This window comes from Nerophis lumbriciformis, linkage group LG18 (assembly GCF_033978685.3).
Source record: "Nerophis lumbriciformis linkage group LG18, RoL_Nlum_v2.1, whole genome shotgun sequence".
NCBI classification, from domain to species: domain Eukaryota; kingdom Metazoa; phylum Chordata; class Actinopteri; order Syngnathiformes; family Syngnathidae; genus Nerophis; species Nerophis lumbriciformis.
In genome coordinates this window covers 32,586,326-32,604,758 of record NC_084565.2, presented here as the reverse complement: position 1 = coordinate 32,604,758, position 18,433 = coordinate 32,586,326, and the positions used below count along the sequence as shown (strand labels likewise).

At 37.4% G+C, this 18,433-nt stretch overlaps 1 protein-coding gene across 5 annotated transcripts in view; it reads left to right on the top strand.

Moving 5' to 3' along the window:
- Positions 1-18,132, top strand: part of kdr (kinase insert domain receptor (a type III receptor tyrosine kinase)) — a 47,283-nt gene extending 29,151 nt beyond the window's left edge. For all 5 annotated transcript variants that reach the window (XM_061978107.2, XM_061978105.2, XM_072915093.1 and 2 more), the window contains exons 14-30: positions 1,335-1,481; positions 1,547-1,678; positions 4,170-4,276; positions 4,560-4,695; positions 6,557-6,661; positions 6,744-6,857; positions 8,079-8,167; positions 8,230-8,386; positions 8,459-8,550; positions 8,624-8,746; positions 8,824-8,935; positions 11,448-11,547; positions 11,624-11,729; positions 13,582-13,715; positions 13,793-13,862; positions 17,473-17,537; positions 17,621-18,132. In XM_061978107.2, coding sequence (XP_061834091.2) covers positions 1,335-1,481; positions 1,547-1,678; positions 4,170-4,276; positions 4,560-4,695; positions 6,557-6,661; positions 6,744-6,857; positions 8,079-8,167; positions 8,230-8,386; positions 8,459-8,550; positions 8,624-8,746; positions 8,824-8,935; positions 11,448-11,547; positions 11,624-11,729; positions 13,582-13,715; positions 13,793-13,862; positions 17,473-17,537; positions 17,621-17,852 — 2,021 coding nt within the window. In that variant the 3' untranslated portion in view covers positions 17,853-18,132. The remainder of the gene's footprint in view (positions 1-1,334; positions 1,482-1,546; positions 1,679-4,169; positions 4,277-4,559; positions 4,696-6,556; positions 6,662-6,743; positions 6,858-8,078; positions 8,168-8,229; positions 8,387-8,458; positions 8,551-8,623; positions 8,747-8,823; positions 8,936-11,447; positions 11,548-11,623; positions 11,730-13,581; positions 13,716-13,792; positions 13,863-17,472; positions 17,538-17,620) is intronic.
- Positions 18,133-18,433: the final 301 nt, after the last annotated feature.

Genomic DNA, 18,433 nt, shown 5'->3' with positions numbered 1-18,433 from the left:
ATTGGTTCTTGGCATATTCTAATATTACTATTGATATATATTAGATATTACACAACAGTCGTCCCTCGTTTATTGTCATTAATTGGTTACATGCCCTACCGAGGTAAATTAATTGCCGCAAAGTAGGAATAATTTGTTATAAATGAAATATTTTCATAGTTATAGCGTTAAAAGCTGTTTATGCCCTTCTAAATACTTTTTTTTTTAAATATTATCAAAGTCCTGTAGACATGAAAATACACGCCTATAGTTACCTGCACACTCGTTTTACCCAAGTAGCACCGACTATCCTTTTTTACTTATAAGAAATAAATAATGCATACTGTGAAGTAATATAGACTTATACGGACACACATATATAGTTGTTAAACACAACCACTGACCTGTGAAAAATAAGGCAACCTGTTCAATAATGATGATGCAATGCAATACAGTACAGTATCTTAGATTTATTGTTTTAAGTTCATTCAGCTATTTTAATGCCATTAATATGTACATTTGTGACTAATAATAGGCCGTAGTTAAATGACAATTTTTTAAATAAAATTGTAACATTTTGAAAAAAACATGATAGAGTGAAGCCGCAAAATTGAAAGCACAAAGTGGGACGACTGTGATTGATGTTAAGAACCCTGCTTACCTCATTATGAGGCAGTAAAATGGCATCATTAGTTGTGCTTTTAAAAATATGTACATTTTAAAATATGTACAATTGTACATTTTATATGATTTATTAATTATATTTTCTTGAATTATGATAATAATACACTGTATAATTGTATTGTATGTAATAGCTATTTCAGTGCTGCTTGTTGACACAAGCCAAAATGTATCGTGCCATACAAAAGTAGCATGTAAAGATTTATTCTAGTGTTCAGATTAATGACATATTTGAATTTGGATTAATCATGAATAATCACAGGTTAATACTTGCTCGTGTACTTTTAATTAACTTAAAAAAAGACCCCAATATTTTGACGCAAATGCAATTTTATTGTCAGAATGTCAAACATTTAAAAAAAAGTTTTACTTGAATGCACAATTTTATTTGTTCAAAACTTGCTAACAGTTTTATATTATTTAGTCCAGTCACAGGGTATTTGGAAGTGATTTGCCATTCAGATTTTCCTCCTGCACTGCCTTTCAGGTAGCCATCCGCGGTTAAGGTAAAGGAGCATGTGCTGTCAAAAATAATAATAATAAAAATAAATAAAAATAAAAATAAAAATAATAATAATATGTGTATACATGATTAATGCAAACATTTTTGGTGGTTAATCACATATGTTTTAACTTGTTATTTTTGACAGTCCTAATTTATTCATATCTTTTAGGTCTTGAGGCCCCAAGGATCCTCAACAACTTTACGGACCAAAAAGTCAACGTGAGCGCCACCGTCATGCTCCTGTGTGACGCAGCCGGGACGCCGGACCCGACGGTGGTGTGGACCAAAAACAACCACACGGTGGTGGAGGGCTCCGGTAGGACATACGCTGCCAAGTCTGTTCAGTTGTTTTGTGGCTTTAGACATCTCTACGTATTCCAGGCGTGATCCTGAGCCGCAGCAGTCACGTGCTGACCATCCAGCGCGTGAAGAAGGAGGACGCCGGCTTGTACAGCTGCTCTGCTTGTAACAGCCGCGGATGTGACAGCTCTCAGGCCTTCTTGACAACTGAAGGTGAGTTTGGAGATCAACAAGAGCTAGAACCTTCTCTGCAGATGCCCAACATCTGTGTGGCATGGAATGTCATTTCTCTCCCCAATGGCACCTCCATTCTTGCTAGGTTAATTGGTAGGAGGGGCCAAGAAAGAACATTTTAGTGCAGATCCAGATAAAAGTGCAGGTTTGGGTCAACTTGAAGCAAAAACTGTGTTGTAATGCGCATAACCACCACTTAAAGGACTGGAGTAGAGAACAATATCTAAAGGGGATATGAATCTTTAGGCACCTAACAATTCGATCCAATTCCGATTCCTGGGGTGACGATTCAATTCAACATGATTCTTCATTCAAATCGATTTTTGCAATGTATTGTAATAAGTATATTGAAAGTTTTTCTAAACAGATTATAAGTTAAAAAAAAAATTTAAAAAAAAAAAAGCATTCTGGTTGCAAGGAAATGGCTTGAAAACATATTTTTAAAATGTGCTCTTATTGAAAAAAAAGAAATAAATAAATACATAAAAAATAACAAAATAAAAAATAAATATATATATATATATATATATATATATATATATATATATATATATATATGCATTTTTTTATCGATCTTTGAAAATTATGAATAAATTTAGAAACGGGATGAGTAAAAATCGCAATATTTTTTGTGCATCTACCAAAAAAAATAAGCTAGTCATGGTCTGGGATAGGCCTGGGCGATATGGCCTGAAAATAAAATCCCCGATTTTTTCACCAAAAATTTGATTTACGATTTTTGCTGATTTTTTTCCATACTTTTTAGAGAAACCATTGACTCTAAATGACAGAGATAATTCAAAACAATTTTTTTCTTTTATTTACCGGTAATCAAAAACTAGTAGTTTGAAATGACACTGCATCTTACTGTACTATACTTACTAAAATTCTGATTTGTATAATGTTCTTCTTTTTAGACCAGATATACATTTAATTTTTATGGAGTAATTTTCAAATAATTAAATTAAGAGCTTCCCTTGGGAAGCAATACATACATTGCACATTTTGCATGCAAATAATCTCCAACATTGAGATGCAAAATTCAAACTCTGTCTTGAATAACATACTTTTGTAAATAAAAATGTAGTATCATACATTGTATCCAAATAAATAATGAACTAAAACATTGAGGGGACTATAGTTTGTTTCAGTAAGTAGTTAAAATAAACGCAGCATTTCTCATTTGCACATCTTGACAGTGTGCAGAGCAACTGCTTTAGTAATCGCTCTACGCATTGTGTTTCTTTCTCATCATACATGGCATCATCATACATACTGTACCTGATGTAAATTATTCCACCATAGTAAGGCGATTTTTAGCCCGTAGTTTATTTGTTGTTGCGGTTTTGTTCGCCTCGTAAAAAGTTTAATTTCCCGCACTCGGCTGGAGGCTTCAGATGCTGGAACAAGGTTTGCTGTGCTGTTGACTTTTTGAAACAAACTTTGCAGCGTGCAGTCACTTATTCCACGCCTGTTGCCGCAAATCCAAAGTACTGACAACACTTTTCTTTGAAACAAAAGTCTCGCTCTCATTAGCATTAGCCATGTTTTGTTATGTGAGCCGCTAAGGAAATAAGGGTACGGCGCGAGCTACATAATTTTCTGAGGGGGAAAAAAATAGATTTTTTACATTTCTAAATTGTCTGCAACAAAAAATCGTATATATCGATCAAATCGATATATCGCCCAGGCCTAGTCCGGGATTGCATGAGTGCACTGGAGAGCAACAGAAAACGAACGGGGTATGTTGGAAAACTTCCAAGGAGGGGATAATACTCTTCTACAGAATGTTGGAATGTATTTTTCCCTTCAATGAACCGTAGTTCTCTAGTGGAGGGGGTACTCATGCACCATGCTTGGCCGTAAGCAAGACACCATTATCATGCTACTCATATGTGTTTGCAGCTATTTAGATAACATCAGTGCGTTGAATCATTGGACTGCAATACAGCAGTGATTCTCAAACTAGTGGTTTGCAGGCTTCTTTTAGTGGTACGCCAAAGAATCAATTGATTAAAGTACAGTAAGTGTACTTTAATTTTCTGTACTACAGTGTTTTTCCCCTGTATCCAGTGGCCAAAAATATTAACACACAGCTGACAGATGATAGATAAAGAATCATTTTGTGTTTATATTTGGCCTCAAGGCCTCACAAAACTTTATGACACATTCTGATTTGTTTTATTTTATATCAAAGATTTTGCAACAACTTCCTCATGACAGGAAGCTGGCTCTGCTGGGAGTTTCTAAATTTGAGACAATGGAAGTACGGGGGTGGGGGGTGGACACCACAACAAAAACAAACGAATGGTCCAGTGCGGGTCTACGTAACGGTGTTTTTGCCAGCAGAATGGAGGCCCAGAAATACCGCTGTTGAGCATTTGGTATGACTGCATGAAATATTACTGTACATCTTGTTTTCCCTACTGTTTTCAACACTTGTTTAAATAATTGTGTGGTTTTTTTTCAGGTGCAGAGGAAAAGACCAACGTGGAGCTGATCGTTCCAATCGGCTCGGTTGTCATCGCCATGTTTTTCTGGCTGCTGATCGTCTTTGTCATCCGCGGGAGGAAGAGGGTAAGAACTCCCTGGTCGTTGTTCCCTTCCAGGCCGCACATGTTGGTGCGCACAGTGAATACAGGTCCAGCACACGCACAAAGACCGTGACTGATTGGAAGTGACTGCTCCGGCTTTCATTGGCTCGTCTCTTTTGTGTCCAAGAACAACGGGGTCACTTTCTGCTCCCATAAGTCACGTACACCCACTTTTGTCCATCTATGTCCCACTGCTGCACTGTACAGAAGGGTAAGGAGGGCGGGAGTATGCAAATGAACAACTATGCAAATGTGTCCTCTTTCAGCCAAACGGTGGCGATTTAAAGACAGGCTACCTTTCTATGATCCTGGACTCGGAGGACGTGCCCATGGACGAGCAGTGCGAGAGGCTCACCTATGACGCCAACAAATGGGAGTTCCCTCGGGACAGGCTGAAGCTCGGTAAACCTCAGAAATGATCATGCGACAAATGGCGCCCCTGGGCAACTTTAGCTGTAGGAATTATGTACAGTATATTGCAGTATCATAACCCATATGTAATACATTTGTATTTTTGTAGAACATTTAACAAACAATAAAACTAAAATAGAAAATACACAATAATACATTGACTATGATATAAAATATTGTAATGAAACAATTCGATACACAATAAGATAAAAAAAAAAACTGAGTTGTGATAAAGATTAAAAACACAGCAACTAAAAAAATATAATTTTTTAAATGTTGAGAAATAAATAGATAGTTAAAATATCAAAATGAGAAATAGTTTTTGAAAATTATTTCAATGAAATCCTGAATAATATTGATGGTATTGATTAAGCAAAAAACTATTTATGAATGTATTTATTTCATTACCTATTTCAATTAAATAATGACATATATTTATTGATTTGTTTACTTATTCCTGGTTATATATATGACATTTTTATTGATTGATGTTGTGGCCTTTTTATGATGCAAGCAAGTTTTTTGTACCAAAATAACACATGAGATAATTAAGAATAATTAACATGTGAATTAATAAGTGGTTTATTCAAATGTTCAATAATTATTCATTTGTGGAGTAATAAAATATAGAATATTAGAATTAGATTGAGATTTATTTATTTATCATTCAAATCTTTACATGATCAGGGACGCACGGCACAACAATGTTGTTGTGTTTCCAAGCCCCGATAAAAACAGGTTGATAAAAACGCCTTCAGGGAAATAAACTAAGTTGAACATGTTGTTTTAAAGTTTTGAAAGGTAGGAAATGCTATAAATAAGACAGCACAACAGTAAAAAATGTATTATACAATGGTTATGGGTATGGTGTCAGTTTATTTTGAACATCCATACAATTACAATGTAATACATCACATATTTCCAGTTTTTCATTACGGCATGTCTGAAAAGGAGTAGGAGGAAGCAGCGCTTATTTAATCCTACCCTTTTTGTTTCATAGCAGTTTTTAACATATTTGTTTGTACTCAATTTGTAACACAACAGTGAATAGATAAATAAATGAGTAAATAAACGTTAAACATTAATAAAAATACTAATATCATTAATACAATTAATGACATACGTATTGTTTATAAGTAAATTAAATAAATATAAAGTCAATTAATTGATAATTAGAATATTACCTTATTAGGACTAGGGTTTCATAAAGGATTGCTTGGGGTTGATGATGTCATCATATCATTTGCATAATTGGCTATGATGCATGCATATATAATTTTTATTAAAACATTTTATTTTATAAAATGTTTGTAGTTTGAAACAAGTAACTCCTAATAATTATGTTTAGACATTTTACTGTTGCTTCTTGTCATGATTTTTTTTTTAATGATCACAAGCAAAACAAAGCTGCCTGTTAGAAATGGGGTTTGTGGCTGTTGAGAAAAAGTTACATGCTTTCAAGTTAGAGTCTCAAAGTGTCCAATAACACTCGCTTTTTTGAAAAACAAAATCTAAAGGGGTTGGAATACTCGCTAAATGTCGCTTAATTGGTAACACTCTGCGTGTTACGATATCATTTACTGTACGAAGTCGTAACAACAAGATACATTTACACACAGTCCAATTAAAATTGTATTTATGAGGTCACGCCAAATCAATTAGTGGCGGTCCAAATGTACCCTTAGCGGGCCAGCACAAATAAATGAGCGTATGGGAAACACATTTTTTCCACATTTGAGTGGAATGCTTTTAGATAAAACCATGCTAACTCCAACTTTTGATTTGTCTGACTTTCCAGCAATCTTAAATGCAACATAAGTTAAAAAAAAGACAAAAATATTATTTTTCAAAGGTGATCCTCTGGGACGAGGGGCGTTCGGCCAAGTCGTGGAAGCGGCTGCCTTTGGTATCGAGAAAGCCACCACCTGCACCACCGTGGCAGTCAAGATGCTGAAAGGTGAAGTATCAGCTCTCCTCCACCAATGTCTCCACACATGAGGTACTGTACATGAAGGTGTTGTCCTCCAATCGCGTGACAGAGGGAGCCACATCCAGCGAGTACCGAGCCTTGATGTCGGAACTGAAGATTCTCATCCACATTGGACATCATCTTAATGTGGTCAACCTGCTGGGAGCCTGCACCAAGCCTGGAGGTACACCATAGCGCCCACCGCCTTCAAGTATCAAAGTAGCACAGACTTGGGCAAAATATGGCCCGGGGGCCACATGCAGCCTATTAAGATTTTCAATCCGGCCCGCCGGATGTTCTACATAATTTTTTAGACCTTTAACATAAAAACTGTCGCCACCATTATGATGTGCAGTGCTGTTTTTAAATTACCGTAAGTCTTGAACTACAGAAAGTATTTCAATGGTTGACATCTGCGCTTTTGAGTGTTATACGAGTTATTACGGTAATCTACGTCACAGCAGTTCAGACGAGGAACAAAGCAGAGTGGGCGGGGTTTGTTTTCGGAGAAGTCAGCCCGAAACGCATGTGTCGGGAAGAGATGCGGAAGCAAATTTTTACAACAAATTTCTGCATAAAAGTGATAATATATCATATTGTAGGTGTTTATTACACTTTGCATTCATATGTTGCTGTTTGTTACATTTTTGTTGTGTTTTGCTTGATTGTAAAAGATACACAACTATGGAGGAGCTGGTCTGAGAAGTAAAAGAGTAGCAACGTTCATATGTTGTTAATATTCAGTGTTTTATTGTTCATAGTTAATATTGTAAATCCCACTTTCTTTATTTTAGTGTACATTTTGGGTGTCCCGTTCAGTAAAAAAACTGTAAAATTCCATTCTGGTTTTTTAGGTGGTCTGTCATAACTTTTTTTAGAATTCTATCGTACATGACTTTTGGGATTAGTGTTCTTAAAAAAAGGGGACCCAAACATACATAATGTACTGTAGATTTTTACAGCTAAATGTGTGTATATTTGTGGAGGGGGCGTGGCCTGCGGGCCTGCCGCGGAACGGGGTCTGCCAGGACCGGCCTTGAAGACAGTGACAGGTGCATAGATGGCCCAGGTGGGCCTTGTTATCTAATCACCTGTCGCCTTTATTAGCAGCAGCCGTGATGAGACGAGTAGTTGGAGTTGGAGGTGCTGCTGAGCGGACGCAGGGGAAAAAGACATTTCGCTGAAAAGCTAAAGCCTTGCATGATTCTATGAAAATAAATGTTATACCCTGAATTCCGGGCTCTCCTGTGGTGGTCCGAAGAATCCACTGGAGGGCAACCTCTACAATATTATTTATACACACGTACACATTGGCCTCCCAGACACATTTTTTCTCTCAATGTGGCCCCCGAGTCAAAATATTTGCCCAGCTTTTAAGTAGCAGCTATATGGTTTCTCCCTCCAGGTCCCCTCATGGTGATTGTAGAGTACTGCAAACATGGGAACCTCTCCAGCTACCTGAAGAGCAAGCGTGGAGAATACAGTCCATACAAGGTGCGAGCAGTTGAACTTACACAAGCTAGCATGGAAGATGTTCATTCTTCTGTGGTCGGCAGAGAAAGAGAACGGACAGTCGGAGGTGGACATCTGCAGGGGATGATGTCACTGAAGGAGATCTCGGTCTGGGGAAGATCGCCCGGTTGGACATCTGCACGGGAACGGCCGTCTGCTCCAGCAGTGACGCTCCAGGAAACAGTGTCAGTCCTCAGGACGGTATGGAAGGATTTCTTGTTTCTTTGACGTGTTTTTTTCATCAGTCCTAAAGAGTGTCACGTGGGCTTTCAGAGAGCTCAGACGAGGACCACCTGACCATGGAGGACCTGATCTGCTACAGCTTCCAGGTGGCCAAAGGCATGGAGTTCCTCTCCTCCCGCAAGGTTGACATTTGCGAATTCAAGTTCTCTTGCTCGTCGTGAATCCCGTCCAATAATCTCTTCCGTTCGTCTTCAGTGCATCCACCGAGACCTGGCAGCCAGGAACATCCTGCTTTCCGAGAACAACGTGGTGAAGATCTGCGACTTTGGCCTGGCGAGAGATGTCTACAAAGACCCCGACTACGTCCGCAAGGGAGACGTGAGTTCCTGGTTTGATGGCTCTGGCTTTTAGGTAGAACAAAGCGAGATGACAGCTTGGTGGTTCTCTCGCTTTAGGCACGTCTACCTCTGAAGTGGATGGCTCCTGAGACCATCTTCGACAGAGTCTACACTACTCAAAGCGACGTGTGGTCCTTTGGGGTTCTTCTCTGGGAGATCTTCTCCTTGGGTAACCCTGATGATCACTGACTATCATATAACCAAGCCTTAAAGGTCAAATCAATACCTCCCTGGACACCGATCGGCATCCGATATGTTGGAATTTTGAATAATTTCCTCATAGGCAACCGTAGAAACACAAATATTCTGTTCCGGTGTCATCAAAAACCTGTAATAACTCTCCAGGCGATGTTTTAACTAGGGCTGTCCTGGCACAACCCTGTCACTTCCGGCACATTACTGATATTGGAGCCTTGCGTATTGGCTGATACCAATATTGATATAATATGATATCATAAATCCTATATAATGTCATCCCTTGTTTATCGATGTTAATTGGTTCTGGACATGACATGATAAATGAATCTCCGCAAAGTAGGAATAATAAATTATAAATTAAGTATTTTCAAAGCTATAGTGTAAAAAACATGTTTACTACCAGCTAATTTTGTTTTGACATAAAATAACCCCCCTTTTACACTCTTTTAATCCTATATAGTAATGTTGCCTGAGGCTGAGCCAATCAGTGGACATGATACTGAACAGTGCTCTGTGATTGATTTGGTGTCATGTAGTGGCCAATACTACTGTAGTATTGATATTTTTTACTGCATTTAGCTATTTTTATGCTACAAAATGCCTAATTTAGGACCAACAGATTGTAGAATATGTTTAAAAAATGTTAAAAATCCCAACAAAATTTAGCGATGTGTTGAAAGCCGCAATGTTTGAAGCATGATATGGTGAGGGACGACGGTACTTTTGTAGTGTAGAATGTTAGAAAAGGCTTAAACTCTAAAGGCCTTAGTGGCCACATACGTGGACAGCAACTTTTTAGGTCTTGTTTCCAAAATTGTGTACACTACTGAATTGGGTTCTTATGCCACTTATGTGGACACTTATACTGCTATCTGGTGGTGTCAGAAGAGTATAAAATACAATGGAATTTGGAAAAAACAGTGTAAAAATTAAAATTAGCATGTCACTACACATAAAGTACACGTTTGTGTACTTATGGACTAAGTACATCATATCAAAAGATTATTTTTAGTTTTTGTTCTAACTAGGGTCCAATAAGCCCAAATAGCAAAGAAAAAGAAAAAAAGCATGTAAACAAACAGCTTGGGCCTAAAGAGGTTAAATTAATCAAGTGAAATTAGTCAAACAGAGAACAATGGTAGATATGAAACACACTAACCCGGTGGTTGTCAAACTTTTTTTCACCAAGTAGAACCTCAGTAAACACTTGACGCTCCAAGTACCACCATTTAAATGCAGTAGTGTAGTAGGCCTAAGTATTCATTAAAATCAAGGCAGAGGTTTTATTTAACAAGTATACTTACTATTTTTGTTTACATTTATTATTAACTGTAAAGAATTAATTTTTGCACTATATAAGAGGAACTGGGGTGGTAATTTCTTTTTGGCGACACATAATGGCCACAATAATTAAATTAAGCTCATGACGCAGTAAGTTGAATGATGCGGACACGTTTGTTACTAGATACTTTCTAAAATGCTTCTGATTTGGAGACTTTTTATCCATAACTATACTTATTTGATATTTGTTTACATTGACAAATGTTGTGTTTTAGACTGCAATATTGTTCAATTAAGGACACTTACGTATGTCTAGCTTGTGTGCTATTGTGTGCTTAGCAACTGTTGTGTAGCTGCAAGCTTCTATTAGCCTACTAGTCTTGGGCACTTATTGGAGGACATTTAGATGTTACCTGGCAGTCGGGTTTTGCACATGTTAACGCGCTGCAGGACTGCTCGTATGGGAGCTTTTAGATGCAAGACGATATTATCCTATACTTGTTTTCTTGCTCAATATCCGATATACGATACCAATGTCGTATCGAGACAGCTCGAGTTTTAAGTAACTTTTTAACATTTCCTGCTGCACGAAAGTACTAAAATGACATTTGAAAAATCTAATCACTAATTGAGGAGTGTAAAAAGAAGTGAACTGCTGGAAAAATAAAACAATTGTATGCAGGCATGCAGCGGGAGAATTGCGGTGTGCCTGTGAGGTGAGTCTCTTCACATTATGTTCTTCTTTTTAATTTTGTGAATTTGACCTACTATTGTTGCCGTGGCCATGAGCAGCCAGGACGGTACGTTTTATTCCAGTCAGTCATGAAACTGTCAACAGTTGTAAAATTACTTAAAAAACAACAACAAACTTTTAAAGTTAAAAGAACACCGCCAAATTGTGACAAGAGAGTAGAAATATTACTAGAAGGAAGATACAAATTAGGGAAAACAGTGAGGCGAGTCAAAACATTATGTTCTTCTTCTTTAATTATTGATATTGACTTGTGTTGCTGTAGCCATCTTCTACTGATCAGCCGGGACTCTACCGTTTTATTTCTGGCTCTAAGGCTATCGTCACAGTTTTCCTCTTGAGCATCACTGTACCTTCTCTCACGGCATTGCAGACCAAAAGACACACACACACACACACACGTTCCACTGGAAGTCATCTTCCTGCAACAAAGCTTCTGTCCTGTCTCCAGGAGCGTCTCCATATCCCGGGGTCTGCATCGACGAGTCCTTCTGCAGGAGGCTCAAAGAAGGCACCAGAATGAGACCTCCAGAGTACGCCACCTCTGAGATGTGAGTACCCAGTAAGATATCCGCGGGATTTCGAACCCAAACAATGTTGCCTGTTATAAACCACGGCCGTTGTTAGATACCAGACCATGCTGGACTGCTGGCTGGATCGTCCCACAGACAGGCCCACCTTTACTGAACTGGTGGAACATATGGGAAACCTGCTACAGGCCAGCGCTCGCCAGGTGAGCTTCAAACTGAAATGATGTCATAACTTAACAAATTAAAGTAGAAGCACTAATATTTTATTCACATTATAAAAGTCATGGATCGTTTATATCAGTTTTTAACAACCTTTACTGAGGCAAGGCACATATTGTACATACTTATTCAGTGGTATAAATAAGTTCATTTTTTACCTGTCACCATTCAACGCTGACATAAACAGTATAACAAAAATATATTATTTTTAGAGAATAAATCATATTTTTTATTGATTGTTGAGCTGCGGCACAGTGGTTGGGAATCACTGCTCCACATGACAGAAGCACTTTACTGTTTTTAATATATATATATATATATATATATATATACATACACCAAAAGTTTTGGACACTCCTTCTATTCTATGACTATTTACATTGTCGATTGTCACTGAAGGCATCAAAACTATGACACCTGTGAAGTGAAAACCCTTTCAGGTGACTACCTCTTGAGGCTCATGGAGAGAATGCCAAGAGTGTGCAAAAAGTAATCAGAGCAAAGGGTGGCTATTTTGAAGAAACTAGAATATATATATATATATATATATATATATATATATATATATATATATATATATATATATATATATATATATATATATATATATAGTACAGGCCAAAAGTTTGGACACACCTTTTCAATCAATGCGTTTTCTTTATTTTCATGACTATTTACATTGTAGATTGTCACTGAAGGCATCAAAACTATGAATGAACACATGTGGAGTTATGTACTTAACAAAAAAAGGGGAACTAACTGATAACATGTTTTGTACTCCAGTTTCTTCAAAATAGCCACCCTTTGCTCTGAATACTGTTTTGCACACTCTTGGCATTCTCTCGAAAATGAAAAATGAAATGAAGTTATGTTACAACAATAACGTTGTCGTAAAATTATGTAAAAAACAAAACACGTAAAACTTAAAGAAAATAACAGCAGAGAAAAAGGAAAGAGGGCAAAAAAAAAGGCATTGAAGTTATGAAATGTACGTAAATGTACAGTATGTGGACAAAATGTGTATTATGAAAATAAAGTCATAATAACATAAAAGCAGGAGCGGAAAAGGACTGTGAGAATAGTACCATAAAAAAGTAGTAAAAATACAAAAATAAAATAGTAAAAATAAGTGAATATGCCATGAGTCAAGATAAGTTATTTAAGTTATGATAACGATGAGAAAAATGTTATACTCTTACAATAATTGTATTATTACCATAAACACAAAAAAACCTGAATAGCATCTTCTCTCATTTTTATTTACAAGAATATTAGACCAAATATTACGATAATTTAGAATACAAAAAAATTGGACTAATATGAGGCTCTAGTCATATTAACAAGAACAATTTTAAAATATTACAAATAATATGACCAAAATTGAGGAGAATTTAATTGTAATATTGCAAGAATAGAGTTGGAATGTTACAATGAATTAGTCGCAATATTACAAGAAAAGGGTTAAATGATGTAAAATTGAGATAAAAAAATACTGAGAAAATAAACAAGTTAAAAAAAATAATAGACACAATTATGAAACTATAATAAAGAAGTTTTAAAGCTATGAGATTAACGTAAAAGTATGATTTTTTAAAAACATTTTTTAAATAAGCGTGAAAAGTGAAATCAAAGGAGAATAACAAAAAGTCATAAAATGAGGACAAAACCAGAAAATATTTAGAACAATATGAATGCTTAAAGATGCCAAGGAAATAAGTGAATGTAGGCTATGATAGGCTGTGATGACCGCATATCATAGCAATCCACAAATACACGTATGCTCCTAGTGGCTGGACAGCTTGCTTGCTAGGCTGTTAAAGTGTTGTTCACCTGCAGGATGGGAAGGACTACATCCCTCTGACTGCAGGAAATGATGTGACGTCCACGCCAGTGACCTCTGACCCCAGGAGGCCTCAGGGTGGAGAGACCCTGAACGCTCAGCCTCACTATGACAACGCCCTGTCTCTAGGGTCAGCACATTCTGTGCCTCGGGTTCAATTCCTTAGAGGCCTTCCGCTGACGTAACGTGGTTTTGTTGCTTGTGCAGGCAGAGCGAAAGGTGCCGACTCAGCATCAAGACGTTTGACGACATCCCTGTGGAGCACAGCAGTTTAGTGGTGAGGGATTTTACTTCTGGCTAAAGGGGAAATACCAAAATCATGAAGAGTTCTAATAAAACAAAAATGTGAATCAAGGTAGAACATGATAGGGGTAAAGTAAAAAAGAGGAAACTAAAAAAAAATCTAAAACTGTATGAGAAGTCAAAGACCGAATCAAAACAAAAAACGCTCTTCCAAGATCATCTATTCGACAAGTGGTTTTGCAGTAGGTTCTTAAAAATAGCAGCGATTTTTTTTATGAACCTACTCCAGAAAACCTGTCAAAAATCCTCTATGCAACAGGACCGTTCTTCTGTTTTAAGGACCTACAGCAACAATGCTATTCAAAGATCCTATATATGAGGAGTGCTCTGTTGTTTGGTAAGACAGAATCTACAGCAAAAACACTAGTTTTTAGACTCGCTCAAATAAACACTTATCAAAGATTGTCTGTACGATATGAGCGCCATGCTGTTTTTAAGGACCAAAAAACGTTAACAGAGTAAGTCAAAAAAAAAAAAGTTTTTGCTGTAGATTATGTCTTAACAAACAACGGAGCACTCATATAGAGGATCTTTGATTGACGCTTTTTGGAGTAAGTCAACAGCAGATCACTTTTGTTATATAAATGATCTTTGACTGGTAATTATGCTGTAGATCCTGTCTTAACAAACAACAGAGCGGTCCTCGTATAGAGGATCTTTGACTGTTTGTAAAGACAGGATCTACAGCAAAATTACCAGTCAAAGATAATTTATATAACGAAAGTGATCTGCTGTTGACTTACTCCAAAAAGCCCTTGTCAAAGATCCTTTCATACGACAAGGAGAGATCTGACATTTTTAAAGACTTACTCTGAAAGAAAAACTCTAGTCAAAGATCCTCTATACGAGGAGTGCTCTGTTGTTTGTTAAGACAGAAGCTACAGCAAAAACATTCTTTTTTTGACTTACTCAAATAAACACTCAACAAAGATTGTCTATACGATATGAGCACTCTCTTGTTTTTAAGGACCAAAAAACAGAAACAATATTGGTCAAAGATCCTCTACATGAGGACTGTTCTGTTGTTCGTAAAGACAGGATCTACAGCAAAAACACTTGTCAAAGGTCTCCTTTAAAACTGCTGTTTTTAGGACTGTAATGCAAAAACGCTAGTCAAAGATTCTGTATGAGAGGAGAGCTTTGCTGGTTTTAGGACATACAGCAAAGATTCTAGTTAAAGATCCTCTATATGAGGAGCGCTTTGCTGTTTGTAAAGACAGGATTACTGCAAAAACACTTGTCAAATATCCTCTATACAACAAAAGTGATCTGCTGTTTTTATCATTTACTCCAAAATGCTCTCGTCAAAGATCCTTTAATTTGACAAGGAGAGCGCTGCCATTTTTAAGGACGCACTCTAAAAGAAAACTAGTCAAAGATCCTCTATATGGCAGAGCGCTCTGCTGCTTTTAGGACTTACTCCAAAAAGTTCTACTCAAAGATCCTCTATAGAACATCAGAGCTGTGTTGTTATTTAACACTTACGTTACAAGAAAAACTCAAGTCAAAGATCCTCTGTATGACAGGAGCGCTCTTCCGCTTTTAGGACTTCTCCCTAAAAATGCTAGTCAAAGATCCTCTATACGAGGAGTGCTCTGTTGTTTGTTAAGACAGAAGCTACAGCAAAAATAATAATTAGTAATAGTAATTTTGCTGTAGATCCTGTCTTTAAAAACAGTCAAAGATCCTCTATACGAGGAGCGCTCTGCTGTTTGTAAGGACAGGATTACTGCAAAAACACTTGTCAAACATCCTCTATATAGCAAAAGTGATCTGCTGTTTTTATGATTTACTTCAAAATGCTCTTGTCAAAGATCCTTTAATTTGACAAGGAGAGCGCTGCCATTTTTAAGGACGCACTCTAAAAGAAAACTCTAGTCAAAGATCTTCTATATCAGTGGTCCCCAACCACCGGGCCCGATTGGTACCGGGCCGCACAAGAAAAAAATAAAATAAAATAAAATATTTTTTTTTCATTTTATTTTTTTATTTTTTATTAAATCAACATAAAAACACAATATATACACTATATATCAATGTATATCAATACAGCCTGCAGGGATACAGTCCGTAAGCACACATGATTGTATTTCTTTATAAAAAATAAAAAAATAAAAATAAAAGTAAAAAAATCAGACAGAGCGCTCTGCTGCTTTTAGGACTTACTCCAAAAAGTTCTACTCAAAGATCCTCTATGGAACATCAGAGCTGTGTTGTTATTTAACACTTACTTTACAAGAAAAACTCAAGTCAAAGATCCTCTGTATGACAGGAGCGCTCTTCCGCTTTTAGGACTTCTCCCTAAAAATGCTAGTCAAAGATCCTCTATATCAGTGGTTCTCAAATGGGGGTACGTGTACCCCTGGGGGTACTTGAAGGTATGCCAAGGGGTACGTGAGATTTTTTAAAAAGGTCTGTCAAAAAGAACTGTGAAAATGCAACAATGCAATATTCAGTGTTGACAGCTAGATTGTTTGTGGACATGTTCCATAAATATTGATGTTAAAGATTTATTTTTTTGTGAAGAAATGTTTAGAATTAAGTTCATGAATCCAGATGGATCTCTATTACAATCCCCAAAGAGGGCACTTTAAGTTGATGATTACTTCTATGTGTAGAAATCTTTATTTATAATTGAATCACTTGTTTATTTTTCAACAAGTTTTTAGTTATTTTTATGTCTTTTTTTCCAAATAGTTCAAGAAAGACCACAACAAATGAGCAATATTTTGCACTGTTATACAATTTAATAAATCAGAAACTGATGACATAGTGCTGTATTTTACTTCTTTATCTCTTTTTTTTTCATCCAAAAATGCTTTGCTCTGATTAGGGGGTACTTGAATTAAAAAGATGTTCACAGGGGGTGCATCACTGAAAAAAGGTTGAGAACCACTGCTCTATATGACCGGAGCGCTCTGCTGCTTTTAGGACTTATTTAAAAAGTTCGACTCAAAGATCCTCTATAGAACAGGAGAGCAGTGTTGTTTTTTTATGGTAATTTTATTTTATTATTATTATTTTTTCGTCATAAAAAATACAATCATGTGTGCTTACGGACTGTATCCTTGCAGACTGTATTGATATATATATTGATATATAATGTAGGAACAAGAATATTAATAACAGAAAGAAACAACCCTTTTGTGTGAATGAGTGTCAATGGGGGAGGGAGGTTTTTTGGGTTGGTGCACTAATTGTAAGTGTATCTTGTGTTTTTTATGTTGATTTAATAAAAAAATAAAAAAATAAATATTATTATCATTTATTTATTTATTTTTTTTACATTTAAAAAAAAAAAAATTATTTCTTGTGCGGCCCGGTACCAATCGATCCACGGACCGGTACCGGAGTTGGGGACCACTGCTCTAAATGACAGGAGCACTCTGCTGCTTTTAGGGAGTAGTCTAAAAAAACCCTAGCCGAAGATCCTCTATATGACAGGAGCGCTATGCTGCTTTTAGAGTGTAGTCTAAAAAAACCCTAGTCAAAGATCCTCTACTTACTGTACTATGTTGTTTTTAAGGAGCAAAAACACAGGTCAAAGATCATCTATAAGGTCATATTTTGGTGTCTTCCTGCAGGGGGCTCACATGGACTGTTCTCCAGAGGTCAAAGATCCACAGCTGATCACCACGCCCAACTTGAGGTGAGTGGCAGCACGAAAGGTGAATTGCTCTGATGGAGTGGAGCGTCGCCTCATTGTTCGTAATCTTCGACTCTGCCCGCCAGTCAGCTGCTGCGCTGCAAGAGCAAAGAGTCGCTGGCGTCCGAGTCGTCCAATCAGACGAGCGGCTACCAGTCGGGCTACCACTCGGACGACGCCGACGCGCCCGTCTACGCCAACGAGGAGGCCATCATGAAGCACAACATGCTGAAGAAGCCTCCCCCTCCCCCTCCTCCCCCCGCTCCTCTCGCCGACAAGTTCAACGCCGAGATCCGCTACAGCACGCCGCCCGTCTGACCTTTGACCCCTCCCCCTTCACTTGTGGCTGTACAGTATTATGGCGGCGTAGGAACAATTGAGTTGTCACGTGGTGACTTCACGCACGGAGCTTGTAAACGCTATCGTGTTTACACAGCCCGCTGACGGGAGGACACGCCCACTTCCTGAGGCCCGGTCCACCTACTTCCTGTATGACAGGAAACACATTTTTAGAGACGTGCATCAGCTTTCTTCTCCCCCCAGGAAGTTCTCTCTGTTGAAAGTGTGTACAGGTTATTTCTCACAATATGAGCAATAAACAAACTAGTTTTATAAAACAAACCTCAGGTGTGTTGGGAGAATACTTGGCCACGTTACGCTGTTTAGTTGGCTTTGTTGTTGACGTCGGTGTCCATCTGGAGTGGGCGACGAGTGACGAAGACGCATGAGAGCACTAATTGTGTTTGGTCTGCACCACAAACTCACTTTACACGCATGCACTGATTGCTGCAACAATGGACTATTTGTCACACAAAATAACTACCAGATAAGTTGTGAAGAGGTAAAAAAATGCATGGAGTTACAAGAATGATGTCAATTTATGTGATTTAAGTCAGTAA